Source organism: Colias philodice, chromosome 15 (assembly GCF_061535455.1).
Source record: "Colias philodice isolate Cphi_HAF_F1 chromosome 15, ilColPhil1 Martin Lab GWU primary, whole genome shotgun sequence".
NCBI classification, from domain to species: Eukaryota; Metazoa; Arthropoda; class Insecta; order Lepidoptera; family Pieridae; genus Colias; species Colias philodice.
In genome coordinates, this window is record NC_143100.1 from 927,550 (window position 1) to 954,056 (window position 26,507).

Genomic DNA, 26,507 nt, shown 5'->3' on the forward strand with positions numbered 1-26,507 from the left:
CGCAACAATAAACACACTCTATACTTATTTAAAATACGGGAAATTAAATTTTATAACGAAAATAATTAAATTTTAAATAAATAAATATCCATCAAACTTACAAAGTGTCTTTCCTTCCTTTTGAACTGACTTTGAATTCACAGAATTGGTTACAGAATACAAAGTATCATTTGGAAATAAATCGTAATAGCAAGTAACAATATTTTACAGAATAATTGAAAAGTCTGTTATCAGTGACCTCACAAAGCCTTATTGTCCCGAACGAGATCTCTCTATTTGTTGAAGCCTTTACTGGGCCACAAAATAAATCTTATTTCATCTTTAATAATTTAATATTAATTGTATTACATTCAGAATAATTAAATATTGACTTTATAACGCACTAAAATTTTAACAGGATGTTGAGTTCTGATTTTAGTAAGACTGTTTTTTAGTTTTGAGACAGTAATGTAAAATTAGGTATTTATCTTTCTCTCAACGTTATTTAATTACCAAGATGGCATTTCATGAAACGTATCAAACATGCATTTTATTAGTTATGACTGTTGAAAAAAAATATTTGGTTTAATTGGACGATGTTTCGGATTTGCGAATTTTTAAAGCAAAATATCATGGTCAATTACTTAATACATTAATCCCATTTTACTATAAACTCCATCATCGAAAGTAGTCAACGAATCGCCAGTTTCAAAGCTCAACACATCTAGAGCAAACAGCTCAGGTTGATAGTCAGCTCTGGCATTGTCCGCAAACAGTCACTGTGCCAATTAAGGCTGATACAAACGGATTGCGAAACGAACCGATCCGATTTAAGTTTAATTTATATACGTTAAGAATCTGTAGTTTTATGAAATCTCAAAAATATCTAGCCCGTATTTTTTGATTTTCTCTGAGGGTTTGATATTGAGTGTCCCATAAATAAAAGTTTAGGAGAAACGTAAAAATACAAAGCAGTTCATAATTTCGCTTATAGCTTAAAGTGTGATCTGTTCTACGTAAATTGATGAATTAAAAACGTTTCTTATCAGTAGATAGAATTACGTACATTTGACATAATATTATGTATCGATAAACACTGGTTTTTTTTAATGTCTGATGTTTTATAATATTCTAGCTGCGCTCCGCGGTTTCACTCGCGTGGCTCCGCTTCTATTGGTCTAAGCGTGATGATGTTATAGCCTTCCTCGATAAATGGGCTATCCAACACCGAAAGAATATTTCAAATCGGACTAGTAGTTCTTGAGATTAGCGCGTTCAAACAAACAAACAAACTCTTCAGCTTTATAATATTAGTATAGATATAAAATAAATTTTCAACTTTCCTATTTAATCACCATCCACCTCATACCAGGTTAATTCTTCACAAAAAGGAACAAGTTAGAAAAATGTATAATTTTTTATTCGCTTTGATAAAATATAAGCGATGTTGGAACTAAAATATGCGGGTACTGGCATGCACTGCCTTTGTCCAATCAGCTGAAATGAGATGCAATTGTTACATAATATGTATTTTATATGGAATTTAGTCAAATCGAAATTTCCTTTACGGCTTTAGTATGGTTTTATACCTTTTAGAGCAGTTTTTAAGGTCTAAATATTGTAATTTGGTTTGTTACTTGGGAATGTTTTATGTGGTGATGTGTAAAGGGACTGTATTTTGATTTGAAAATTTTAACTTTGAGAATTGTCGCCTATAATATATTGTATCATAAAATTTCCATTGAATAAAATAGAAATAGCTGGAATTATCGGATTCTAAATCCGTAGCTCAAACCAAAAACCACAAATCTGAAAAATTCGCGCTCATTTGGTATGCAATTATGCTATTTAAACGATACAAAATTCGGATAAAATAAAACATACTAACCAAAAAACTCCACATTTTAGTTTCGTTATAAACAGAAATACAAGCATCAATCCAGACAACATCTAAAGATTTCAAGATCCAAATTTCCTTCAGATCTAAAAAATAAAAGTTCCCAGCAGTTTTATCTCTAATTACTCTCCATAGGCCAGATTACTTACTTGTTTGTTGTCTAATGAATTTTATAAGGGACAAATTAAAAAAGGATCCCCAACGCTTACTGAATAGACAACGAATTTCTTCGGTAATCAGTTTAGCGTGCTCCTTTACGGTATTAACATTGTTTATTTTATTTATTTGTGGAAGACGTGTCTTTTTGGAAGTAGCTTGTGTATGCTTTTAAATAAATAAATAAATAAATAAATAACTAATCGTTTATTTGCAAGTAAACATGGTATACATAGGTGTTAAGAATAAGATACATTATTTCAGCATGTTTAGCCGTTATTCAACGGCATGCAAATACATTTTACATTAGATATACATTTTATATTATGTCTTCTTAATTTTATTTTATTAAAATCAATTCATTTGTTATTCATTCACATTATTATAATTAATATTTCACAATTCATTCATATTCATTACAAAAATTACATACATTATTACAAAATCAATATTAAGACGCAAGTAGACAATGTTAATTACGAGTTTAGATATTCTTTAACACTATAAAAACATTTCTGTTGAAGAAATTAAATTGCATCGACTGTGTTGCTCTCAAGTGGTAAAGTTTAAAAAAAATATCTTAATATGTAATTCACTTAATAATTGGAAAACTAAATGGTCGGTCTCACTGGATACAGCGTATTTAGCTTATCTTATCTGTAAGTTAAAATGACTAATAATGTATGAAAAAATACGTCAGAAACTGTTAAATAGTCTATCAGGAACATTATACGCGACTGGTGAAACGGGACAGTTTTTACGCTTTTACTTGAGCTTTAAAGAATAATTATCGAGACAACGTGAAATGCACGCGAACAAAGCCGCGGGCACATCACTAGTCTGATATATATTTAATCTATACACACTTGAAGCCCCAAAGATTCCATTAAACAGAATCGTAAAGCACAATTTGGAACCTTTAAAGCTATTTATGTATGACACGTCAATTAGTTTTATATACCCATAAAGTGACAACCGCGCGGTTGAAGCACTCTGCGTGTAATACTGCAGTATGGTGGTGTACTGTCGCGTGCAGAAGTGTAAAAAATATATTATTGATGAGATATAACACTGTGTCTAACTGTTTGTTGTGTTATGCTCGTCTTTACGTGATTATAAAAAAAATACTGTTTTTTTTCGATGCTCTCATATTTAAATGGTTTATGATAAATATTAGATTATATTATTCGAATTATTCAAATTCACGCTGACTAAGAAGAAATAAGTTTATGAAATTCAAAATTCATAGTGCGCTTACAGCAAAAAAGAGGATTACTAGTTCAAATAAAATATTTTTGAGATCCACCTTTACGTTTTGGCTTCGATAGGCATTAAAACAATTTAATATACACCTTATATCATCAGCGTAATCTCTTTCGTTCACGACTGTACGCTAAGTACTATGCACGATTTATTCCGCTCGTTAAAAAATTAATAAAATTAGTTTCATTATTGAAAAACGTGCTTGTTAGAGCACGTCAGGTTAATTCTAAGTTTTATGATTGTAACTTCTCTTTTAAGTTTATGTTTGTATTCAGTAAAGTTGACATATAGTTAATGATGTATCTATGTATTAATACGCAGTGGGCTGTCCTCTCATATAAAAGCCCTTTTCGTAATCTATACTAATATTATAAAACTGAAGAGTTTGTTTGTTTGTTTGTTTGTTTGAACGCACTAATCTCGGGAACTACTGGTCCGATTTGAAAAATTCTTTCTTTGCTAGATAGCCCATTTATCGAGGAAGGTTATAGGCTATATTTCATCACGCTACGGGCAATTACAGGAGTGGAGCCGCGGGGGTGAAGCCACGCGGAGCAGCTAGTGTTATAATATTATGTAATATGTGTATATTGTTGTTTTCGTACTAGAGTGCAAATTGTCGAATGCATTGCAATCTGCAGAGGAAAGCGAATCATTTGACTATTCAAATAATTTTAGGATTATTATTTTATTTTGAAATTAAATAATAATAGGCGAGAAGTATAAAGTTTTTTAATATAGCTTATTTTCCACTGTTGTGAGTAACGGACTGCCATCTGCATCGGTATCGGCATGAGATATGCATTTCATAGAGTACTTGTGTTCGGACTATGGTTCGTACACCTGGGATGCTGCTGCTACTAATAAAACTAAGCTGCTAAATAATATGATTTTATTGCTATGCTGTAATGCTAGAGTAGCACACGTACGCGGCTCGCGACGTTTTAATGTGAACTAACGCTAATGAATATGAATATGAAAATGCTGTATATACAAAAATGATGATTTTGCACTCTGTGCGGTTGCACCGTACATGCTCCCGGGCAACAAGAGTGATGGAAATGAAAGCTATGATAGATATGACGATGAGCTAACCTATTACAAGGTGAAAACAATATTCTTAAAAGCTATTAACAAATGATGCCCGACAATCATCAGATATCGATCTTAAGGCTACACTTTTCTAAAATAGGGAATTGTCTTTTATTGATTCACTGAATGACGCACACACACATTGCTCTGCTTTTTTGTTTCACGCACATTACACTCACACACTTTTCACTAAAACTAACACATGGGTCACTGATGGCACGCTGCGCGCTGGTACGCGGCAGGCGCTCGCGCCGCGGAGGGCGCTCGCCGCCGCCGGCCGCCACGCACACCACAGGCCCGCTGCTGCTGCTATCCCCTGAATGCGCTTCCCGAGAGCTAGCAGGGAGTCGTTGTAGCTTTTTTACCCAGCTCCAAATTTGATGGGTAGCGTTCATGGGTGTTTATAAAATGCTGAATCAGTTGGATTTCGGATACACCTCCGGCTCAATATTTATCTTATAAGTGTGTTGTTTATGTGAATTAATCATGAATATTTAGCTTTAATCTCAGACAATGTATTCGCAATAATATATCTGACACCATTGATAAGGCCTGGTCGCGTGCGCCTCGTTGAATCGAAATGCTGATTCAGTAACATGCGGTCATGGAACTCCAATTGTTTACAACCGTGGCTTATTTGTATAATACGATGTTACAATGAATATTACTTTTTAAAGTTTCATACAGCTGATGATTTCCAGATGATTGATATAATTAATTATTAATAAATTTTGAAGTTTGGTTGCTTATTGGAGTAGTTAATTAATTTCTATCCATCTTCAACTATGTTAATTTATTGAAGAATATAAAATGTTTGTCGACGTTTATTCTTGTTATATTGAAGTTGTTACTGTATAATATTACGTTTGTAGCTGACGTGAGCATTAAAATAAATAATGTTAATATGAACGATAGATAATAAGTTTAAATGAAATCATTTAATTGGAATGCGCTTTTTTCGGGGTGCTTGCTGGTGATAAGCTGCTGGTATGATTCTGTAGCTTTTGCTGATTTGTTTCTTCTGTGTTAACAGGAAGAATGGACAATTTAATAACCGGTCGCTTGATAATACCCGTCTTAGTTTTTACGCTTACGACTCTGACGTAGCCGTCTGATCCAGGATGTAATTCAATCACACGACCCAACGCCCATTTTCCTGGAGGTAGAAGAGCGTCATGTATGATCACGATGTCGTTCAACTTGATATTAGGCTTTGATGTTTTCCACTTGCTTCTGGCTGATAATGACGTTAAATATTCAGCTCGCCACCGTTTCCAAATATCACTAAATATTTTTTGCGTCAATTGCCACCTCGTTCTCTCATCTCTCTCAGTTTCTATGATTGTTAAAATTGGACCGCTCGCTAAAAAGTGGGAAGGTGTGAGATATGCTAAGTCATCAGGATCTTCAGATAGAGGAGATAGGGGTCTCGAATTTAGACAAGCTTCTAGCTGATAAAGTAGAGTGGCGAACTCTTCGTACGTTAGCTTTTGATCGCCTAGGACTCTACGTAAATGATATTTTAGGCTTTTAACCGCTGCTTCCCAAAGTCCTCCCGCGCTAGGCCAGGAAGGTGCATTGAAGTGCCACTCGATTTGCATCTCGCTAATTTCCGTGAAAAAATCCTGTGTTAAAATAGATTGCTGGTCAATAAACTCATTCGCTAAAATTTTGCTAGCTCCTACGAAATTCGTTCCGTTGTCACTGTATAGGTGACGAGGAGTTCCTCTTCTTGCTGCTAATCTACGTAACGCTGCTAAAAAAGTAGATGATGATAAGTCTGATACTAACTCTAAGTGAACTGCTTTTGTGACCATACAGATAAATACGGCCACATATCCTTTGCTTGTTTTGATACCGCGACCCTTGCTTGATTTCACGTCTACATGTCCCGTGAAGTCAACCCCCGTGTGGTAAAACGGTCTTGTAGGGTTCGTTCTTGCTCCCGGTAAATCTCCCATTATTTGTAGTTGTTTTACCGGGCTGTGTCGCTTGCATATTACACAATTATATAAACGTTTCATAACCGCTCTGTTTCCGCCGAGTATCCAATATCGCTGACGAAGCCAAGAGTTCGTCAACCTCGCTCCACCGTGGAAAGTTGACTTATGTGCTAAATCAATTAATAAATTTGTAAGATGACTGCTCTGTGGTATTATGTAGGGATGTTTCATGTTATATGAGATGTTGCTATTTTTTAGACGACCTCCAACTCGTAATAAACCTTCTTCGTCTAGAAATGGATTAAGACATAATAACTTGCTCTTGAATCTACTCCACTTAAGCTATTTAAATCATTTATTTCTTCACTAAATTCTAAATATTGTATAGCTTTTATAATTTTTAATTGTGAATTTTGCAACTCTTGTATAGTTAAATAATTTTGTTTTGTTACGGACGAGGATATTCGCAATATCCATGCTAGTACTCGTGACGCATATGTAAAACTGCTGTATTTGTCAATAAAATCGCTAATAAAGTTCGCTGAAATATTATTATTCTTTGTAACTACGTTTGATAACATTTTCTTTGCTTCTAATTTAGTGTCATACGTTAATTGTTGCTGATGTTTAATATCACTGAGTAGCCAGGTGGGCCCTTTCCACCATAGGCCATGCTTTTCTAAAAGCGCGATGCTCATGCCACGGCTAGCACAATCTGCGGGATTATCGCTGGACTTAACATAACGCCAAGTCTGTGGTGGTAAAGTTGTTGTTATTTTAATCACTCTGTTTGCGACGAAAGGCTTCCAGCGGCTGGGCTCGCCCTGTAGCCATCCAAGTACAGCTGTTGAGTCACACCACGCAAACGTTTTTACATCGCGATCGCTTAAACTTTGCTTGACCTTTGTCATAAGTTTCGAGAGCAAGAGTGCACCGCTTAACTCTAGTCTCGGTAACGATATGTCGGTCTTTGACGAAGGGCTAGTTTTGCTGACGGGGACAAGTTTCGTTTTAGCGGCTAACAGTGTTATGTACGTTTGATCTTTACGCACTATCCGTGCATATACTACGCATGCTACTGCCTTCAACGACGCATCGCAAAAACCATGTAATTCAATGCAATCGTCTCTCCCGCTACAAATCCATCTCGGGATTTCGATATTTCCAATGTTCTCTATGTCTGCTCTTAATTTTCGCCATTCAAGGTTAATCTTGTCTGGTATGACGTCATCCCAATTTAAATTAGTTAACCATACGCTTTGAAATAATAGTTTTAGTTGAACTACAGCTGGTGCCAACCAACCAAGAGGATCGAATATCTTTGATATTTCTCCTAGTAGTTCTCGTTTCGTAGGCTGTAAATCGGATTGCGGAGATAGTTTGCACATAAACTTAAAATTGTCATCTCGTGCATTCCAACTAAGACCGAGTGCTTTCGTTGATTCCTGATGCTTAAAATTGTACGTATCGCTTGCTAGGTTTTCTGCTTTATCAACGTCTTCTAATAATGATGACTCATTCGCTGACCATTTGCGGAGATTAAATCCTCCCGATTTGAGTAAATCGATGAGATCTCTTTGCAATTGCTTCGCTGATATGATGTCAAATGCACCGCTAAGAAGATCATCCATGTAAAATTGTTCTTCTAACACCCTCGCTGCTATCGGGTAACGGTTGCATTCGTCCTTGGCTAACTGCTTGAGCGTCATCATTGCTAAAAAGGGCGCTGCTTTTGTACCATACGTAACAGTGGACAAAGTATATTCTCTGAGTGGTTGATTCGGATTTTCGCGCCAAACTATTTGCTGATAACGTTGATCTTGCTTTGAAATTAAAATCTGTCGAAACATTTTTTCGATATCTGCTATAAATGCGTAAGGATATTGTCTCCAATTTAAAATTAATAATAAGATATCCTGCTGTAAATTCGGACCTCTATACATTACGTCATTAAGGCTTACACCCGTCGATGTTTTTTCGGATGCATTAAACACAACTCGTAATGACGTAGTACTCGAATCGGCTCGATGTACACCGTGGTGCGGCATGTAGTAGGCAGGTTTCATGTTACGCGCTATTGTTAAGTGCATGTGACCCAATTCTATGTATTCGTTTATGAATGATTTATATTTATTGAATAAATTGTCGTCTTTTTGTAGCTTTCGTTCTAATTGATAAAATTGAGCGCATGCTTTTGTTTTTGATAATCCTAGCTTTTCGTCTGCGTCTGGATGTAAAGGGAGACGAACAACGTATTTTCCATCTGTCTGACGAGTTGTTGTTGATTTATATTGCTGAATACATTGATAATCCTCTTGTGATATATTTATGTTTTCGTTAATGTCTTCGATTGACCAAAATTTTTGAAGGCTATCCACGTCGACCATGACAACGTTACATTGGTATGACTTTACGATGCCGCATAAAATCCACCCAAGGCGTGTTTGCTGCGCTATAGGAATAGATTCGCTTTGCTTAATAATTCCTTCCATGATAATCGATGAATAGACATCGGCACCTAACAATAAGTCGACTGGTCGGCGTCGATAAAACTCTGGATCGGCTAGCTGAATGTCGTTAATAAATGACCACGCTGGTTTGCTAAACGATTTGTTCGGTAGATTGTTCACCGCATGATTCATTATAAAAACTCCTGTATTCAATGAATAATCGCTGTATTGAGAAGATATTTGTATGTTAATAAAGCCTTTACACGTGTTCTCTTTCGCGCCTAAACCTAAAATCACTCCCTTACGATGCTGACGCGGCAGACCAAGTCTCTGGGCTGCATTTTCGGTTATAAGGGAAGTCTGTGATCCTTGATCTATGAGAGCACGCATGATTAATGATGTACCATCTGCAGCTTGAACGGTAACTTGAGCTGTTGCTAATAAAATTTCCTGCGTATCATCCAGAGACACGTGAGAGCTGTTATTCGGTTGTTTTTCGGGGCTTGTTGTGCTGGCTGTATTTTGGGATGTCCGCTGTGCGAACGCTTCATGAACCAAAGTATGATGGTTCTCATTGCATACTCGGCATCTTTTAGTGGAAAAACACTTATTACCATTATGATTATATAGACAATTTTGACATAGCTGCAACCTCGTAATTGCTTGTAATTGCAGTTTAGGTTGAGATTCGGCGAATTTGTTGCAATATATTATTGCATGATTATTGTTGCATATTGGACAATTTTGCATTGTGTAATTGATACCTTTTCCGTTTTGCGATGAATTATGGTTGCTAGTGAATGATTTAAATATATTATTCGTTTTATGGAATGCTTTAGGATATGCTGCTGGTGTTGGTTTTTGAGGGTGCTGGAATGTTTTAGGTGGATCTTGTTTGCGCTTAGATGATTCTAATGCAGTAAATTTCATCTCGAGGAAACTTAGAAATTCTTGCAGTGTCGGTAGCTCTCTAGGATTCTTCAACGACTCGATGTAATCGTTATGAGTGTCGGTATCTAATTTCAGCGCTAATATATGAACGATCATCGGGTCCCACGTGCTTGTATCAACACCAAGGTTTTTAATGGCATTAAGGCATTCCTTTGTCGCGTCGTGCATGTTTTTAATTTGTGTGAGCGATTGCTGCTGCATGTTGGGTAGGCCTAAAATAATATTAATATGAGATGTAAAAATAAGCTTTTTATTCTCGTACCTGTGATTTAATATTTCCCAACAGGAAGTATAATTTTGTGAGCTTATAGATAAATGCTGTATGAGGCGTTCTGCCTCGCCTTTGATCTTACTTTTCAGATACTGCATTTTTTGTGAATTTGATAAGGAAGGATTAAGATGAACAGCTTCGTTGAATAGATTTTTAAAAGATACCCATTGCTGATAGTTTCCATTGAAAATCGGAATGTCAACCTTCGGTGTTATATTTTCTCTGTGAGAGACTGACCAGAGCTTTGTGTTTATCGCTTCTTTGAGGTTATTGAAAATGCTTTCGTGGCGAGTGAAAGAATTCTCATATTCAACGTCTTCCCCGTCCAAAATGCTGTCGATTTCCCAATGAAGGGAGTCAATAACGCTCCATCGGGAATTTAACTGTTGAAGGGCATCCTCGAATTTCCACTTAGTGCATATTTTTTCAACATCAATACTTGTTACAGTTCTTTTAAAAGCCTTAAAGTTAATTGCTTGTTTATGGAATAATTCATCAAGTTTGCTCGATGTACCTTGCGATTTAAATGATGGCTGAGGATTTAAATCCTGTTGCTGCTTACTTGTTCCCGGCTGAGACAATAAGCCAGGTGTTGCAGGTCTTATAGGGCTTTCCTTGCTTTCCGCTGGCAAGTGCCGCATTATGTAAGACCGCGTTTCATGATAAAAATCGGCCGTTCGCTTATAAATGTTATTGCTAAAATATTCATGCGATTTATCGTCATATTCACATATTTTAATATGATTGCATTGAAATTCTTGCCAGTAAGAATCTAACACACTTAATCGCTTATTAATATGAGCCGGGGTCTTGCGTTCGACACCGTCTTTCTTGAAATTGATTTGGAGCTTTTCCATCGCTCCGATGATCATGTTTTGGTTAGCTACTAGATCTTCCATGATGAAAATGCTACTTCGCTTCGATAGATAGTATAGGTAAAAAGCTGTGGACTCACCGCTGCTGCTGGAACTTACGTGGCAGTTCCCACTACACGAGGTATGATTTATCACACGCGAATGGGTCCTGCTTACGTTTAAGCTCGAAGGACCATAAAGATGTTCGGACTATGGTTCGTACACCTGGGATGCTGCTGCTACTAATAAAACTAAGCTGCTAAATAATATGATTTTATTGCTATGCTGTAATGCTAGAGTAGCACACGTACGCGGCTCGCGACGTTTTAATGTGAACTAACGCTAATGAATATGAATATGAAAATGCTGTATATACAAAAATGATGATTTTGCACTCTGTGCGGTTGCACCGTACAACTTGTATGATGTTTACAAAATTTTGTTGACATATTATGCAGATATATTACCACGACCCGAAACAATAGATAAATGTATTAATTTTATCTGGCGAATCATAAGCTGTAAAAAATCTATCCATAAGTAATAAAAACTCGATTTAAACCCGTCAAAACCCATTAATAGATCCAACCAGAACCATGCATTGCAATTACCGCTAATGTAACTCGTTTCACTTCATTAATATTTAAAACGAACTTCATTATTGAAACAATACAAGTTTAATTCGGATTCTGTTCGGGGCTTAGCGATCCGTAGTCAAATAATTAGCGGCGACAATTTTTAATCCACGTTTGTGGCTTATTAATAAATGTGAATGTGGGGGACAAGTTATGAGAAATATGGTTTTATTATGAAGATAAAGTAGCCTTTAAACTTAATTATTTATTGTAAAATTAAACTAGGTATAAGGAAATAAATCATTTTAACAATTGTCTTATAATAATTGATAATTGTTACGTCATACTGTTTTTTCATTGCTTGGATAAAACTTATCCGTCCAATAAAGTATTCCGCGATGATATTAAAATGTCACGTAAACTGTCTTATACGGGCAATTAGAATACGTTTTTAAAATGTTAGTTTTATACATTATTCGACGAATAAAGCGCGTCACACACGGTGAAGATACTATCATATTTTATCTTAAGATACTGTTATATTTTATATTACAGTATCTTAACGCATCCAGTATCAGCGTTCGGACCATCATTTTTCTTTTTGTCATTGCGTACTAAGGACCCCTGTAGAACCGCCATCCTGTTACAAATGACGCGAAATTTTGTGGGTCATTTGTAACAGGATGGCGGTTCTACAGGAGTCTAAAGTACGCAATGACAAAAAGAAAAATGATGGTCCGAACGCTGATACCGGATGCGTTAAGATCCTGTAATATAAAATATAACAGTATCTTAAGATAAAATATGATAGTATCTTCACCGTGTGTGACGCGCTTTAGTTTTATCCAAGGATTGAAAATCAACCCTAAAAGATATTTAAAAAAGCTAGTCAATTATGTTGGTTTCATGTTTGAGTTTCACGAATCTTTTTTAAATGTTTTACTTGAATTGTTCACTAACATTTATTATTTTCATTCTGTTTCAGGTAAATAAATCAGGCAAAGAATAAGGATTTACAAAATATGGACCCAATTTAAGCCAGGTACGAAGGTAATCCCAGAGTTAATATTTAAATTAGGTATTCTATTCCTTGAAATAAATAAATATTTTATTATTATTTTGTTTTGTTTGATTTTCCCGAGTAAATATAACACATGTCAATCAATGTAACGTAATATGTAACAGTCTCCCAGTGACCACGCTAGAGGTAAAACGTTCGAAACATCATGTATTATTACATTAATAAATTTTTGAATCTCTTATATGTCCTCATCTCAATGAACACTTTAAAAAATTTATGACTTGTAGGCAGCATGGATTCGTCCAAGGTAGATCCACCGTGACAAATCTAGTTGACTTCAACGAAGATATAGCTGAGGCCCTCGACTCCAATAAGCAGATTGACGCCATCTACACCGACCTGAGTAAAGCATTTGATCGCGTTTCTCATCATATTCTACTCAGTAAACTGAACGGATATGGAGTATCTCATGCTTTCCTCAAATGGTTTGAGTCATACCTTAGTGACCGTACATTTTTTGTAGTGCTCAATGGCTACAGCTCGTTGCCTCGCTATATCACGTCAGGTGTACCTCAGGGATCCCACTTAAGTCCAATCCTCTTTAATGTGTTCATTAACGATGCACCCTCATGCTTCAAATACTCAAACAGCTTTATGTATGCCGATGACATTAAGTTCAGTAGAGTGATTGAAAATATTGAAGATGCGTTTAAATTACAAACCGACCTAAATAGTTTTGTTGGTTGGTGCCAACAAAACGATATGGAGATCAACGCAAGTAAATGCTACTTCATAAGGTTTACTAGGAAATTAAAATCAATAAATTACAACTATAGTATAGGGGACCACAAGATTCTAGAAAAAAAGTTAGTCCGTGATTTGGGTGTACTTATAGATAGCAAACTAACATACATACAACACATAGATAACATTACTACTCGTGCTTCTAAAATACTAGGCTTTATTATGAGAAATTCTAAAGGATTTAAAAACTATAAAACAAAAGTCACATTGTATAACAGCCTCGTGCGCAGTATACTAGAATATTGCTCTACTGTCTGGAGACCACACTACGCCACACATATTTTACGGCTCGAACGCATTCAGAAGAGATTTTTGTGGCATTTGCTATACAATTGTAAATCACCAAAGAAAAAACTAAACTCTTATAAAGACCGACTCTCTAACTTTAATATGAACTCACTCGAAGATCGAAGAGACATTATTGATTTACTTTTCGTATCTAAACTTTTGAACAATAAAATAGACTGTTCCCAACTGCTAACAAGACTCAACATTCGTGTCCCAGCTAGATATCCCCGCTGCAAAATAACCCCATTAGCTCCTCCTCTCCGCAAATCCGTCTCCGGGGCCAACTCGCCACTACCCAGGCTATCCAAAATTGTAAATAAATACAGTGATAAAATCGACATCTTCTTCCATACCCAACAAGCTCCGTTCTATAGTGAAGGATATACAAAAATTAAAACCTTAAATTGTTGTCATCACCATAATTAAATAATTCTTATTCTTTTAATAATATTAACAATAACAAGTATCCTAATTTTAAGAAATAGCTCTGTATAATTGGCGCATGCTGTGTCAACCTCTAATTATTTGTTACTTTATCGCAAGAACTATAGATATGTTATGTAAAATTTATATTTAAGAATCATTGTAAACAAATGTTGGTTGACCAAATAAATAAAATAAATAAAATAAATAAAAAAATATGAATATATTATCACATTTAAAATTATTTAGTCTCTATTTTAAAGATAATAATACTACGGCCTAGTTTATAAAATGGTGGTCCAAACTGAAATGACGTTTCGAATTTTTATGTGTGACTAAAGACGTGTGAGTAAAGGTGGAATAGTGCTGCCATTTTGGCATCGTTTCTTTATTGGTGCGACTTATATCTTCCCTTTATTAACCAAAGTCCGCTTCTGCTTATAACTTGCACCTCAATAAGCATAAGCGTTTCGATCAATCGACAATATGATACTTAATACCACCGCACTGTTTATTTAATATTATCGAACAATGTTCGCTTTATTCATTTAAAATTTGTAACATAGTGTACGGCTTTATCTGGCAATACTTATTCATTGGTTTACATTAATAATCGGGATTCCGATGCTCTATTTATTTTTGCAGATTTTATTTGCGTATTTTACATTTTGGAAAGCGTTTAATTAAATTACCATACATAATAATGGCAAATACATCGATTATTATTGATTTTAAATATTAAACTCAAACTCAAACATTTATAATATTATTAAATATTATTTAAAAATGTGCATTTCTAATAATAAAACAAAGAATCGAAAAATAAACACCAAAATCTAATTCATAAAGTAACAATGAATCTGATTATTATTACTTTAACCTTCATATAAGGTCAATCAGTTACCAAAAGGATCAAAAAAACATTCACTGGTCAGTAAGGCCCTAAAAAGATTAATTACAGCCAATTACGGGTTCTAATATCGTGGATCTAAGATCGACAAGATACTCGCATGTGCGTTCAATTAAGGCTGCGTTCGGGCATACGCAGTCTTTGACTTATTGCGTGTGAAGTTGCCTTTAGGTTAAGGTGCAGATGTTCCATAATTTTTATTTTATTCACTACTTAATATGTTATTTTGAAATAAAAATGATCCTAGGAATACATAACCATGGTGGTATTTATTTGTTTTTTGTGTATGAGTAAAAATAATTTAGATAAGAAAGAGATTTATTTACATATTTACATCCGAAATAAGTAACTGTAAATTGTTCAGTAATTCCTTTTCAGAACAAAAATAAATACAGTTTTTTATCAATAATTATAACCATATAATTAATATGCTACGTCTTAAAATTTGCAGATCAAACAAGTCAATTTAAGCAGTTAGTTGAAAGCACACAAGAAGCTCCATAGTACAATACATATTATTTGCCACAATAACTAAATTCAAACTTCGCCTTAACACAATCCGATGCTAATTAACAACGACGCGAGCATTACTCAAACATCGCTCTCCTCTTCCCGCGTATAAAAAAGGACAGAGAAAAAACATGGAATAGATTGCTTCCTTTCTGTTTAACCGCTTATTATACTGTTTAAATCAGCCGGTTAATTTGAAGCGTGTGAGTCGCCCTTAATTGATAACGATGCCTTAATCTAATTTAACATGGTCTGCTTTAAAATACGGATTAGATTAATGTTTCGTCAGAAAATGTATAAAACATGAAATTGTGTGCGTTTGATATTTTATATGCCACCAAAAATAACTAGCCCACTTAATACGAACAACTCAACACATAAAAATATCGTGGATATTTTAGAACCGTTTCAAAACAGCAGAGATTCATGACTTTAGAATTAATAATGCTTGCAGAATTAACCCTAATTGAATAAAAATGAAAAGTATATTTTTAATCCCGATAATTATTTGTGCCTCAAAGAGCACACATTTCATTCATAACAGCTCTGATTCACATTGTACATTAACAGCCTTTCCTACAAGTCGGTTAAAAGGAAACAATAAATAATCACGACAAGCTAAAAATTTAAAATCACCTACCGTAACATGTATTCAGTAAGTTTGTCGGGGCCTGTGTAAACTTTGGCAAATAAATAACAGCGAAACTCAAAATTTGGGCGGACTTTTGCAACAGTTTAGTACTAGTTTGTTGGCTTTTTCATGTATTATACGTTTACGATTGTACAGTGGAAGAAAGGGTTTTAGGATTGATACGGTGTAATTCTATTCTAGACGTGGGCGTAAATGGGTAAAAGTGATATAATGAAAGTGACATATAAAGCAACTAAATTCTGATATAGAAATTTGTATTTATGTAGTGGATAAAGAACCTTATTCTAAGTTGCAGGTTCACTTGGTTGAACGGACCCTTAACGCCGAAAAATATAATAAAGTGAACAAAATCTGCAAAGAAAAAGAAATCTGCGCATTACTATAAACAACTAGCGGTCCGCCCCGGCTTCGCCCGTGGTACATGTTTAAGTTTTCTCTACATAGGAACCATCCTCGTACTTCAAGGAATATAATAAAAAAAGAATTATCGAAATCGGTTCAGCCGTTTTCGAGTTATGCGCTTACCAACACATTTTGCGATTCATTTTTATATATAAGACTAGCAGTCCGCCCCGGCTTCGCCCGTGGTACATATTTACGTTTTCTCTACATAAGAACCATCCTCGTACTTCAAGGAATATAATAAAAAAAGAATTATCGAAATCGGTTCAGCCGTTCTCGAGTTATGCGCTTACCAACACATTTTGCAATTCATTTTTATATATAAGACTAGCGGTCCGCCCCGGCTTCGCCCGTGGTACATGTTTACGTTTTCTCTACATAAGAACCATCCTCGTACTTCAAGGAATATAATAAAAAAAGAATTATCGAAATCGGTTCAGCCGTTCTGGAGTTATGCGCTTACCAACACATTTTGCGATTCATTTTTATATATAAGATTATTAAAACTTACGCGTTTTTTGCACTCTGTCAGCATACACTCACTACGTTGATAACGATTAAACAAAATTACTATAACACTACTATTACGCCACGTTACCGATATTTATCGAACAAAACCGCGCTGCAATGTTAGCTAACCGTTAATATTCGAGACGCGATCTCCGCATTGCAGACTCCGCGGATCATTTTGCTGTAGCCCGGTTTACGAAACACCTTGCATCGATGTAGTTCGATTGAAAATATCGACTGCAGAAAAAAGTATAGAGTATAGTTTAAGTATGTATTAATATAATTATGTAAGCTTCGTAATTATAATAATTTATTGTACACTAGATTTCCGCCCGCGGCTTCGTCTGCGTTTTCAAAGAAAAATCCGCTTCTCGTTGTAATAGGTTCAGTAGTATTTGTGTTAAAGAGTAACAAACATCCATCCATCCACACAAACACACATTCATTTTCACATTTATTATAATAGTAGGATAAAGCTCAAAAACTGCTACAACGATTGTTAAAAATATCTCACTAGTTACGCTCTTATTTATTATTGCTGTGCCGCGCGGTTTTACCTGCGGATGAAGGCGCAGGCAAAATCAAATATTTCTATTTTCTATTGCTCATGTGCAATAATTCTGATGCTTAACCACTATTGTAAAGTTTCACCCAAATCTGTCCCGTAGTGTCTTATTGAAAATCGTGAAAGTGAACATAGGTACATAGGCACGTATATGTATTCGGGATGAATCTATCCTTTAAGGCTTATACATGCGCTAATAACCTTGACCATACTTGACGGATCTCAAACCTCTCCCGCTGCACCTTCTTTTTTCCTCGCATTTTGTATTTAAAAAGATACCAATCAGTGAAACAAAAAATCCTCGTCAGGGACTGTTGTGTAACTGATAATTTATTAAACATAAAATTTTCAGAGCTCTAAGTCAGCAGGTTACGAAGTTTATAGAGTATTTGCGGAAAAATCGATGACCACGGCACATTTTTTTTCTAGAAATCTATTAACTTTGGAAAAAAGTCCTCGCGAGCAATTAAAGATCAAAAACCATCCTATTTTATATATTTTTTTCGGTATTGTGCTTTATGTTGTACCAGACTTTATAGAGGTTGAACATAGTCGAAATTGCCGGGTAACGCCTTAACTATAGTAGGATAGGTCTATCCCGGTCAATCCGGGCAAGGCGACATGTAAACATTACATTTTTACTCAAGTCTAATTTCAGTCTACAAAAAAAACTACTATCTACGTACCTAATATCCACAGACATGTATATTTACATGTCTGTGCTAATATCAAACCTGAGAGCTTCGTAAAATGCATTCTGACAGTTCATATCAAACAGACACTTTGTTTTTATTCCATTTTAAATAGAAAAAATGCAATTTCAAAACGCCGATCTAAATGAATCACGGAAATCCGAAACGGTTTAGAAACATATCGATTGCATTATTTGGATATTTTTGAAACCGGGTCGTGGATTAATGCACGGAAGTCATGATTGATTGTTTGTTTTTATATTTACCTGTTTTAAAAATGAATAATAAGTGTATTAAATGAGCACATAATTTTACTAGTAGTTATTATTATTTACTAGCGGCCCGCCCCGGCTTCGCCCGTGGTACCTACATGTTCCAACTATCCTATCTCTCAAGTTGGATCGAACTGCACATAGTGTGCGAATTTTATTATAATCGGTTAAGTGGTTTAGGAGTCCATTGAGGACAAACATTGTGACACGAGATTTATATAATATATTATTAAGATTATACTTAAAGTCTATAATGAATCCCAGGTAGGTAACATAACAAAGCTCGGTCTGGAACACTATGTAATGACATACTTAATTAATATTTTAATAAAAGAATAAGTTAGCCACACACTAAGCATTTTTTTTAATCGCGTCGCTAATGCGAATGCAGCTGCGTGAAATGCTGATACCTGTGTTATAGTAAATAAATAAAATAGTAAATATGGTAAATAAATAAATAATAATATGAAATATTAAATATTTAAAAGGAAAAAACAATTCCAATTGCTATTAGTAAACCTACCAAACATTTTTTTAAATCCAACTTTTTTTTTAATTTTAAATAATAACTAGCGGTCCGCCCCGGCTTCGCCCGTGGTACATGTTTACGTTTTCTCTACATAAGAACCATCCTCGTATTTCAAGGAATATAATAAAAATAGAATTATCGAAATCGGTTCAGCCGTTCTCGAGTTATGCGCTTACCAACACATTTTGCGATTCATTTTTATATATAAGAAGAAGAAGAATATAGGTAGCAAGTTATTTATATTTTTAAAAAGTAAAAAAAAATAGACATGCATCGTGGAAATACGTTGTATTTTGATACTGCTCGCGGATCAAAGTGGACCGTCTACCGTTTCAATTTGGGAAGACATTTATAGAATAAACTAGGGCTGTCAGTTCTTATTATTTACCTTTTAAAATTAACTTTCATTTAGGGTGTACACATCAAACTTTACTGAATATGAACAACACTGTAATTCCTGAAGGGATAGTAAGTTTATTCAATGATTTCATACAATATTAATACTGTTTAACTGTTTATTTCTTACTAATGTAAATTTATGATAGTTTTATAGTGTTTTATCTGTAATGCCACATAATTTCACGCATCAATTTTAAATGTTATTTTCTTACAAAAATAATATTTTAAGTAATAAAAAATCGTAAAGTTTAGTAAAATAAACCTACCTCAGTACACGTATTTACCTGAGTATATGTATCTATAATAATAGCTTAAAACTAAGAAGGCAGCCCTAGCATACTCGCGCATCCGTCTCAACTGCAGACAATTTGACAAGTATCATTTACACGATACGTGACCGGGACGGGATCGTAACGAGCGCAATACGATATTTTGTTGATTTTCGCGAAACTTAACGTCTAATTCCGATTTATTTTACAATAAGTGTACGTGATGAATTTAATTTGATTTATAGAGCTGTTTTTCTCTTTGAATGTTCTATTAAATATATTATAGTTAAGACGGCACACTATGATGTAATAAATAAAGAAACAAACATTTACACACACAGACAACAAAGCGGAAAATTGTTTTCTTGTTGTTTTGACTCAAAAACTACTCAACAAATTTCAAGAATTCTGGTACCTGTAGAAAGCTACATCTTATCAGAGACTATATATTTTTTCCGAATTAGCCGAAAGCCGTTACCACAGTTGAATAAAGTTATACTAAATGTACAAAAGCAGTTTTAAAAAGGGTTCAAAAGTTCTACATAACGAACATCTTACATAATTGGTAACAAGTAATAAAAATAGAAATTTATAGAAACAATTACGAAAGATATAAACGTCCAAAAGAGGTATTTGGAACGAAAACAACGACGAAATAAAATTGTAGCACGAACGAAAATAGGCGCTTAGTTTTATATTGAAACTATAAAGTAGTTTATCTTGGGAATCGATCTCACGACCTTGCTGTAAAGTGAGTCAGTGCTGATGAAATATATGTAGTACAGGAGGTGATCGACATTTTTGTGATGAATCACTTTTTTTAAATAATATACATATTTAGTATAGGCATTGACGTCAGTTATCAAAAATATATTTAATGGAAGGGAATCAGAGATAAAACACATAAAATACATAATAACATATAAAAAAAATGCTTTCATTTTTTAATTCCCACTCTATACATATATTCAGTTCTTTACTCATAATAATTATTTCTAAAAACCTTTCTTTTACAAAATTGAGAGTAAATTTTTATTGAATGAGGCATTAACATGAAATTGTACATACATCTATTTAAGATAGCACATTCAACTGGTACCAAACATAATAAGATAATCCTCCAACATTCCCCGCAGTCTCCTGGCCCACAACATGTGGTAACAAGACAGATAAACAAACAGGGATCTATTTCACTATTCGCGGTCACAACTCTGTTGAGCGGCTGCGAAAACATCGGCTTTGCTTGTCAGGATTGTGGTTACTTCCTGTTCAAGTTTTTGCTAGTATTTCAAATTACCTTATTTATATTATTACTAGCGGCCCGCCCCGGCTTCGCCCGTGGTACATATGAAAAATAGATGTTGGCCGATTCTCAGACTTACCCGATATGCACAGAAAATTTCATGAGAATCGGTCCACCCGTTTCGGAGGAGTATGCAGACTAACATTGTGACACGAGAATTTTATATATAAGAAGATTTATCTATTATCCCTTATTTTTATACCTATGAATTTTGATTTGAATTTTGAATCAAAATTAGATATTTTGATAAAAAAATACGCTGTAACAATTTGAAAGGATTATTAACATTGAACAAATTTTACAGTATATGTACTTCGTGGAATAGTAAAATACGAAATGTAGAGTTATTTTTAAATTGATCGATTTCAAGGTTTGATTACACTACTTACAGTTTTTGTAACACGTGCAAAGTGAGAACATAACGTAGATTTGCAAACAGTAATTTCAAAGTATAGAAATGGAAAGGGTTCTCTTTACTCGGCTGTAATTTAAAAAAAAATCTAGCTTTCAGCACGCGGCATCGCCCGCTTTTTCTAAAACCTAATAAAATATATTATATTATATTAAAACCTTCCTTTTGAATCACTCTATCTATTAAAAAACCGCACCAAAATCTGTTGCGTAGTTTTAAAGATTTAAGCATACATAGAGACAGAGAAAGCGACTTTGTTGTATAGTATTTAGTGATTACGCGTTTATTTTTCTAGCATTTTGAGATATAAAAAATTCTACCATAATAAGCAATCCCATTCATTTAAAACCTGCAAAGGATATCTCTTCTATTTTAAAACGTATTTGTTTTAACCATCTGCTGTCTGTCAAGTGCTCGTAAAAACTTGGGGAGAAACAAGGGATCCATTATACTAAACACTGTTTTTGTTTTCATATTATAATTTTATTGAGTCTTGACCAAATATTTATGTCTATGTTTGAATTGATTAATCCTTTAATGCGGTAGTATTATCTCTTAAACTAAACTATTATAAAGTGGAATGATTTGTTTTATTTTATTTATTTGGTACGATTTACTCAAAAATTGTTCACCGATTAATAATAAAATATGTATTATTCTAAGAAAATATGTTTTTCCCATTCCTGTTTAAGCTGTCACAAACGGCTAGTTAAGATATTTCTAAGCGTTGTGATAAAATCTAACTGAAATGCAATCAATACTAAAATATCATGTAAAAAGCAAAGCAGTATGATGAATAGGCGTAATGAATACCTAATCTACGTGTCAAAAAAAAATCCAAATTAAACCCAAAACAATTTCAATAAAAGCAATTACAAACACCAAAGCATATTCGTATCCTGTAAAACAAAACGATGGCTGTAACGTAATTCGAGACGAATGCGCAGGCGCCGCTCACACGTTTCGAGAATTCGCGCCATTTTAACAGGCGGCCATCTTGATTGCGCGCAATAAATCGTGCTCTTAAGTGCAAATCCGGGCACGTGAGTGCTGGTGGGCGAAAATACAATTTATGTATGCTATAATCTGGATATAATGCTAAAGTTTCATTTAAAGATTGATAGTAAGGACACTTTTTTTTAGCTCTTAGTGTACTGTTTCATGTAACTATACTGTGTAGATCAGCGTGTTTGAATCGGTTATCAAATTCGATCGTCTGTAATCTAAAATCAATTAAAAGTCTTATGGAACGCGCACGCACATATGAATCCTGAATATGTTTTCATAAAGCATAGATATAAGAGCTAAACAGACTGTCGGTGTGGCCATCCGTTTGAGTACCTAATTTTTGAAACGGCTAAACCAATTTTGATTAGACGTTCGTTTTGTAAACTATACTTAACTTGCAACAGTATAATCTATTGATATTTTTATAGCAGTCCGTATTGTCATAACTCATAAGCAAATCTATATCTAGTTTCTAACCCGAACCGAGTATTAAAAAAAATCATCCCCATTTTGAAAAACATATCCAAAACTTTGAAATATCTGAAACCGCACGCGTGAAATTTCCTCGAAATTTTATACGAACAAAAGAAATATTCCATACATACAATTAGCCTTTGTTCCGGCTGACTCACGCGTGCTCGTTTATTTTTACACCAGTCTCCGCTTGGGATTATGTTGCGAACTTGTAATTATCTTCAAAATAATGTAAAACAGATTTTATATTTAATAACACATTTGACTCTTCATGCTAATCTTAACGTGTTTTGTTGGGATGAGTTTGAATCACGAATGAAATTAATGAATCAAACAAGTATCTAATTATTATTGAAAAAACAAAAGTTGACTGAATGAAAACTGAATACGTGTAATTTGACGAAAGAAGTCCGCTGTTTTATTTTAATTAATTTTTAAAGATGTAAATCTATATATATATATAAAACTCAAAGGTGACGACTGATATAGTGATCTATCAACGCACAGCCCAAACCACTGGACGTATCGGGCTGAAATTTGGCATGCAGGTAGATGTTAGGACGTAGGCTTCCGCGAAATTCTTGCGGGAACGGGGAAAAACGGGGATGCATGTACAAAGTCGTGGCGGAAGCTAGTATGTTATAAAAAGACTATGTTATACTCGCAATCAGAACCAAGAAGATTATTAAACTTTAATACCTACATAAATTGTCATTTATTAAATGCCTGATACTACAAATTTCACCTATTTAATAGGAAAATCTAGCAGACTGAATACAGTCCTATAAACTTCAATACTATCTTCAAATCCTAAATTAAATAACAATACTATAACCTACATTTTTGGCACACACCCAATTAGCAGTCTGAAGATAGTCACATATACACTTGATGCTATCTTCAGACCGGTCTCAGCTTCTTGGTTCTAAACAAAGCTGGTTTTGGCGCCAGTGACATAACAAGGCGATATTAACGCCACTGGGACAGAACAATTGTGGGGCTACAATCGTGCCTGCATCAAGAAATATGATGCTAAATAAGATGGAAGTTGCTTAGCAAAGATTATACGCAGATGTGGCACAACGTTCAAAATTTCATTCTTGACTCAAAGTTTGTTAAAAGACTCTGTCTAGTTATTAGCTGTTGTAATTTGGTAGTGTTTAATGTCTTTAATTAAAAAAAAATGTATGAATTGATCTTTACTCATTTTGTTCTTTGTATATGTGTTGATAATATTTTCGAGAAACAAAATATCATAAAGCTTTGTTATGAAATAGTAGAAATGTTTATTGTCTTAAATACAAGCTGGCTGTTATTTTAAAACATAAAGTTTATTACGGATTTTTGATGTGCATGGAATAGAATATTTTATTTTATTTCATATATAAATTTCAAATGCAATTTACAAAAATTTTAAATTTCATTTATTTGTAATACTATCTTGACCTTGCTTCCTCGTTCACCTAGATAAAAACCTACCTTGATAAAAAGTAGCCTATTATGCTCATCCAGACTGAAATCTATCTCTCTATCAAATTACATACGAGCATCCAATCATACACACTTACAAACTTGAACTATTTTAACGAGCAGGAAGAATGAAATAAGTAATTTAAAACACACATATGTACAAACATTAGCAAGAATATTAGTAACACACGAAATTGCGGTTCTGCGCGTTACTCTATGTACCCGACACATAAAGCTGTCTCACTATCTCGGCATATTGCACAATGCACGTGCATTCGCATATGATAAGTGGACACGGAGCGTGTTTTAGAAAAACATATTTTCCGTCGAGATGCCGACAGTGTTGGGAATCTTTGATTTATTTGTTGTGAAAACGTTGTATGGGATTTATTGGATGTGTATGTGATATGTGAATAAAACTGTTTCTATACTATATAGACACATATTCGATAAATTTTACTGTTATTCGCTTATATAAATTACTAGTGGTCCGCCCCGGCTTCGCCCGTGGTACATATTTCGCAATAAAAGGTAGCCTATGTCCTTTCTCGGGTATCAAAATATCTCCATACCAAATTTCATGCAAATTGGTTCAGTAGTTTAGGCGTGATTGAGTAACAGACAGACAGACAGAATTACTTTCGCATTTATAATATTACTAGCGACCCGCCCCGGCTTCGCACGGGTGCAATGCTGATACTAAATACACTACAGAAAAACTGTGAACGTTGTATATAAAAACATAGCGGCCCGGCCGGGCCGGCCGGTACCGCCGCAAACGCTACGTCCCGAAATTTTTAAATCTGTAATTTCTTCGAAAATATTCACTTAAATCATACGGTGTAAAGTGCCATATAGATCTATATTAAATGTACAATGTATTCAAGGTATTTAATTGGTTAAGGATTAATGCTGTATTGGTGAAAATCGCTTCGAAAATTAGCTTTTATTTTTCGTAAAAAGTAAATGACAAAAAATTTTTATTGTGGGTTATCCATGAGATAGACATATACCATCGCGGACTTTTCTGTAGACCTTTTCAATATGTATAATACTTAGTACATTATTTTGATAAAACTCGTAGGGTTCAGCCTGCGTTTGCAATATAAGCGGAAACAATGTAATTTTTTACGACATCACATTAGAAACCTCAAAAATAACAGTACTTCTCCACTATTTAATGGATGTTATTATACATATAAACCTTCCTCTTGAATCACTCTATCTATTAAAAAAAACCGCATCAAAATCCGTTGCGTAGTTTCAAAGATTTAAGCGTACAAAGGGACATAGGGACATAGGGACAGGGAAAGCGACTTTGTTTTATACTATGTAGTGAAGTATGGATTTCAGCACTTGTACCTATTAAACTCAAACTCAAACATTTATTTATTCAGTTATACTTCTTTTAGAAGCACTTTTGAAACGTCATTACCATTTACTAAGTTATCGATTCATGTAATCCATGAAAAATAAATTAACATACAATAACATAATTAAGGAATGGACAATGGACATAGGAATATAACATAACCTTAAAACATTCTAAATTTAGTTTGCAAACTTTTATTACAGCTGCATGAATTTCTCCAAAGAATGTCTATCCAAAACTTGGTTCAAGATAAAAAGGTGTTTCTCACATAAGACACGAGTCCATCAACCAAAAAAGTATATAGCTGATGAAAAGCTATTAAAGGGACAAGACTAATTGTACTACAATTCCGAAGGGGGAACCCCCTCCTCATTTCACGCCCATTAGTTAAACTTGTTACGTACGCGTAGATCTCCATTAAAATGTAAATTGGACGCCCCTGAAAATGTTTGTACAAATTTTTTACATTTATTTTTTTAGCTCGCGGCTGCTGACACTATTTTGAGGTCTTTATCAGGGATGCGTTAAATTTCTTTTATAACTGGTCAGGTTATAATGGGTAGAGAAGGAGGAGTAAACTCTGCCTGGTAAATGAATTGGTATGTGGAAACTTTGATTAAATTTACTCTCTTGAGTGGTGCTTTAGTATCGAAATTTCATGTGTAAAGTTTAGTACCTATTTAATTTTTAAATAAAATTTATACAAGACGTTAAATTCATTATTGATATCAGTATTAAATAATCGTATAGTCTTTTCTATTCCATATTAGGTAATCACAAACGCGAAATAA

The 26,507-nt window shown here is 34.3% G+C and overlaps 2 protein-coding genes across 2 annotated transcripts in view; both read right to left on the reverse strand.

The window, feature by feature from the left end:
- Positions 1–6,631, reverse strand: part of LOC149482012 (uncharacterized) — a 115,145-nt gene extending 108,514 nt beyond the window's left edge. The window contains exon 1 of the mRNA XM_089704290.1: positions 4,137–6,631. Within this exon, the coding sequence (XP_089560416.1) occupies positions 5,326–6,561 (1,236 nt within the window). The 5' untranslated portion in view covers positions 6,562–6,631 and the 3' untranslated portion in view covers positions 4,137–5,325. The remainder of the gene's footprint in view (positions 1–4,136) is intronic.
- Positions 6,585–10,901, reverse strand: LOC149482013 (uncharacterized). Its single transcript, XM_089704092.1, has 2 exons — positions 6,900–10,901; positions 6,585–6,620 (listed from the first exon to the last, which is right to left on the reverse strand). The coding sequence occupies exons 1-2, from the start codon at positions 10,899–10,901 to the stop codon at positions 6,585–6,587; spliced, it is 4,038 nt and encodes a 1,345-aa protein (XP_089560218.1).
- Positions 10,902–26,507: the final 15,606 nt, after the last annotated feature.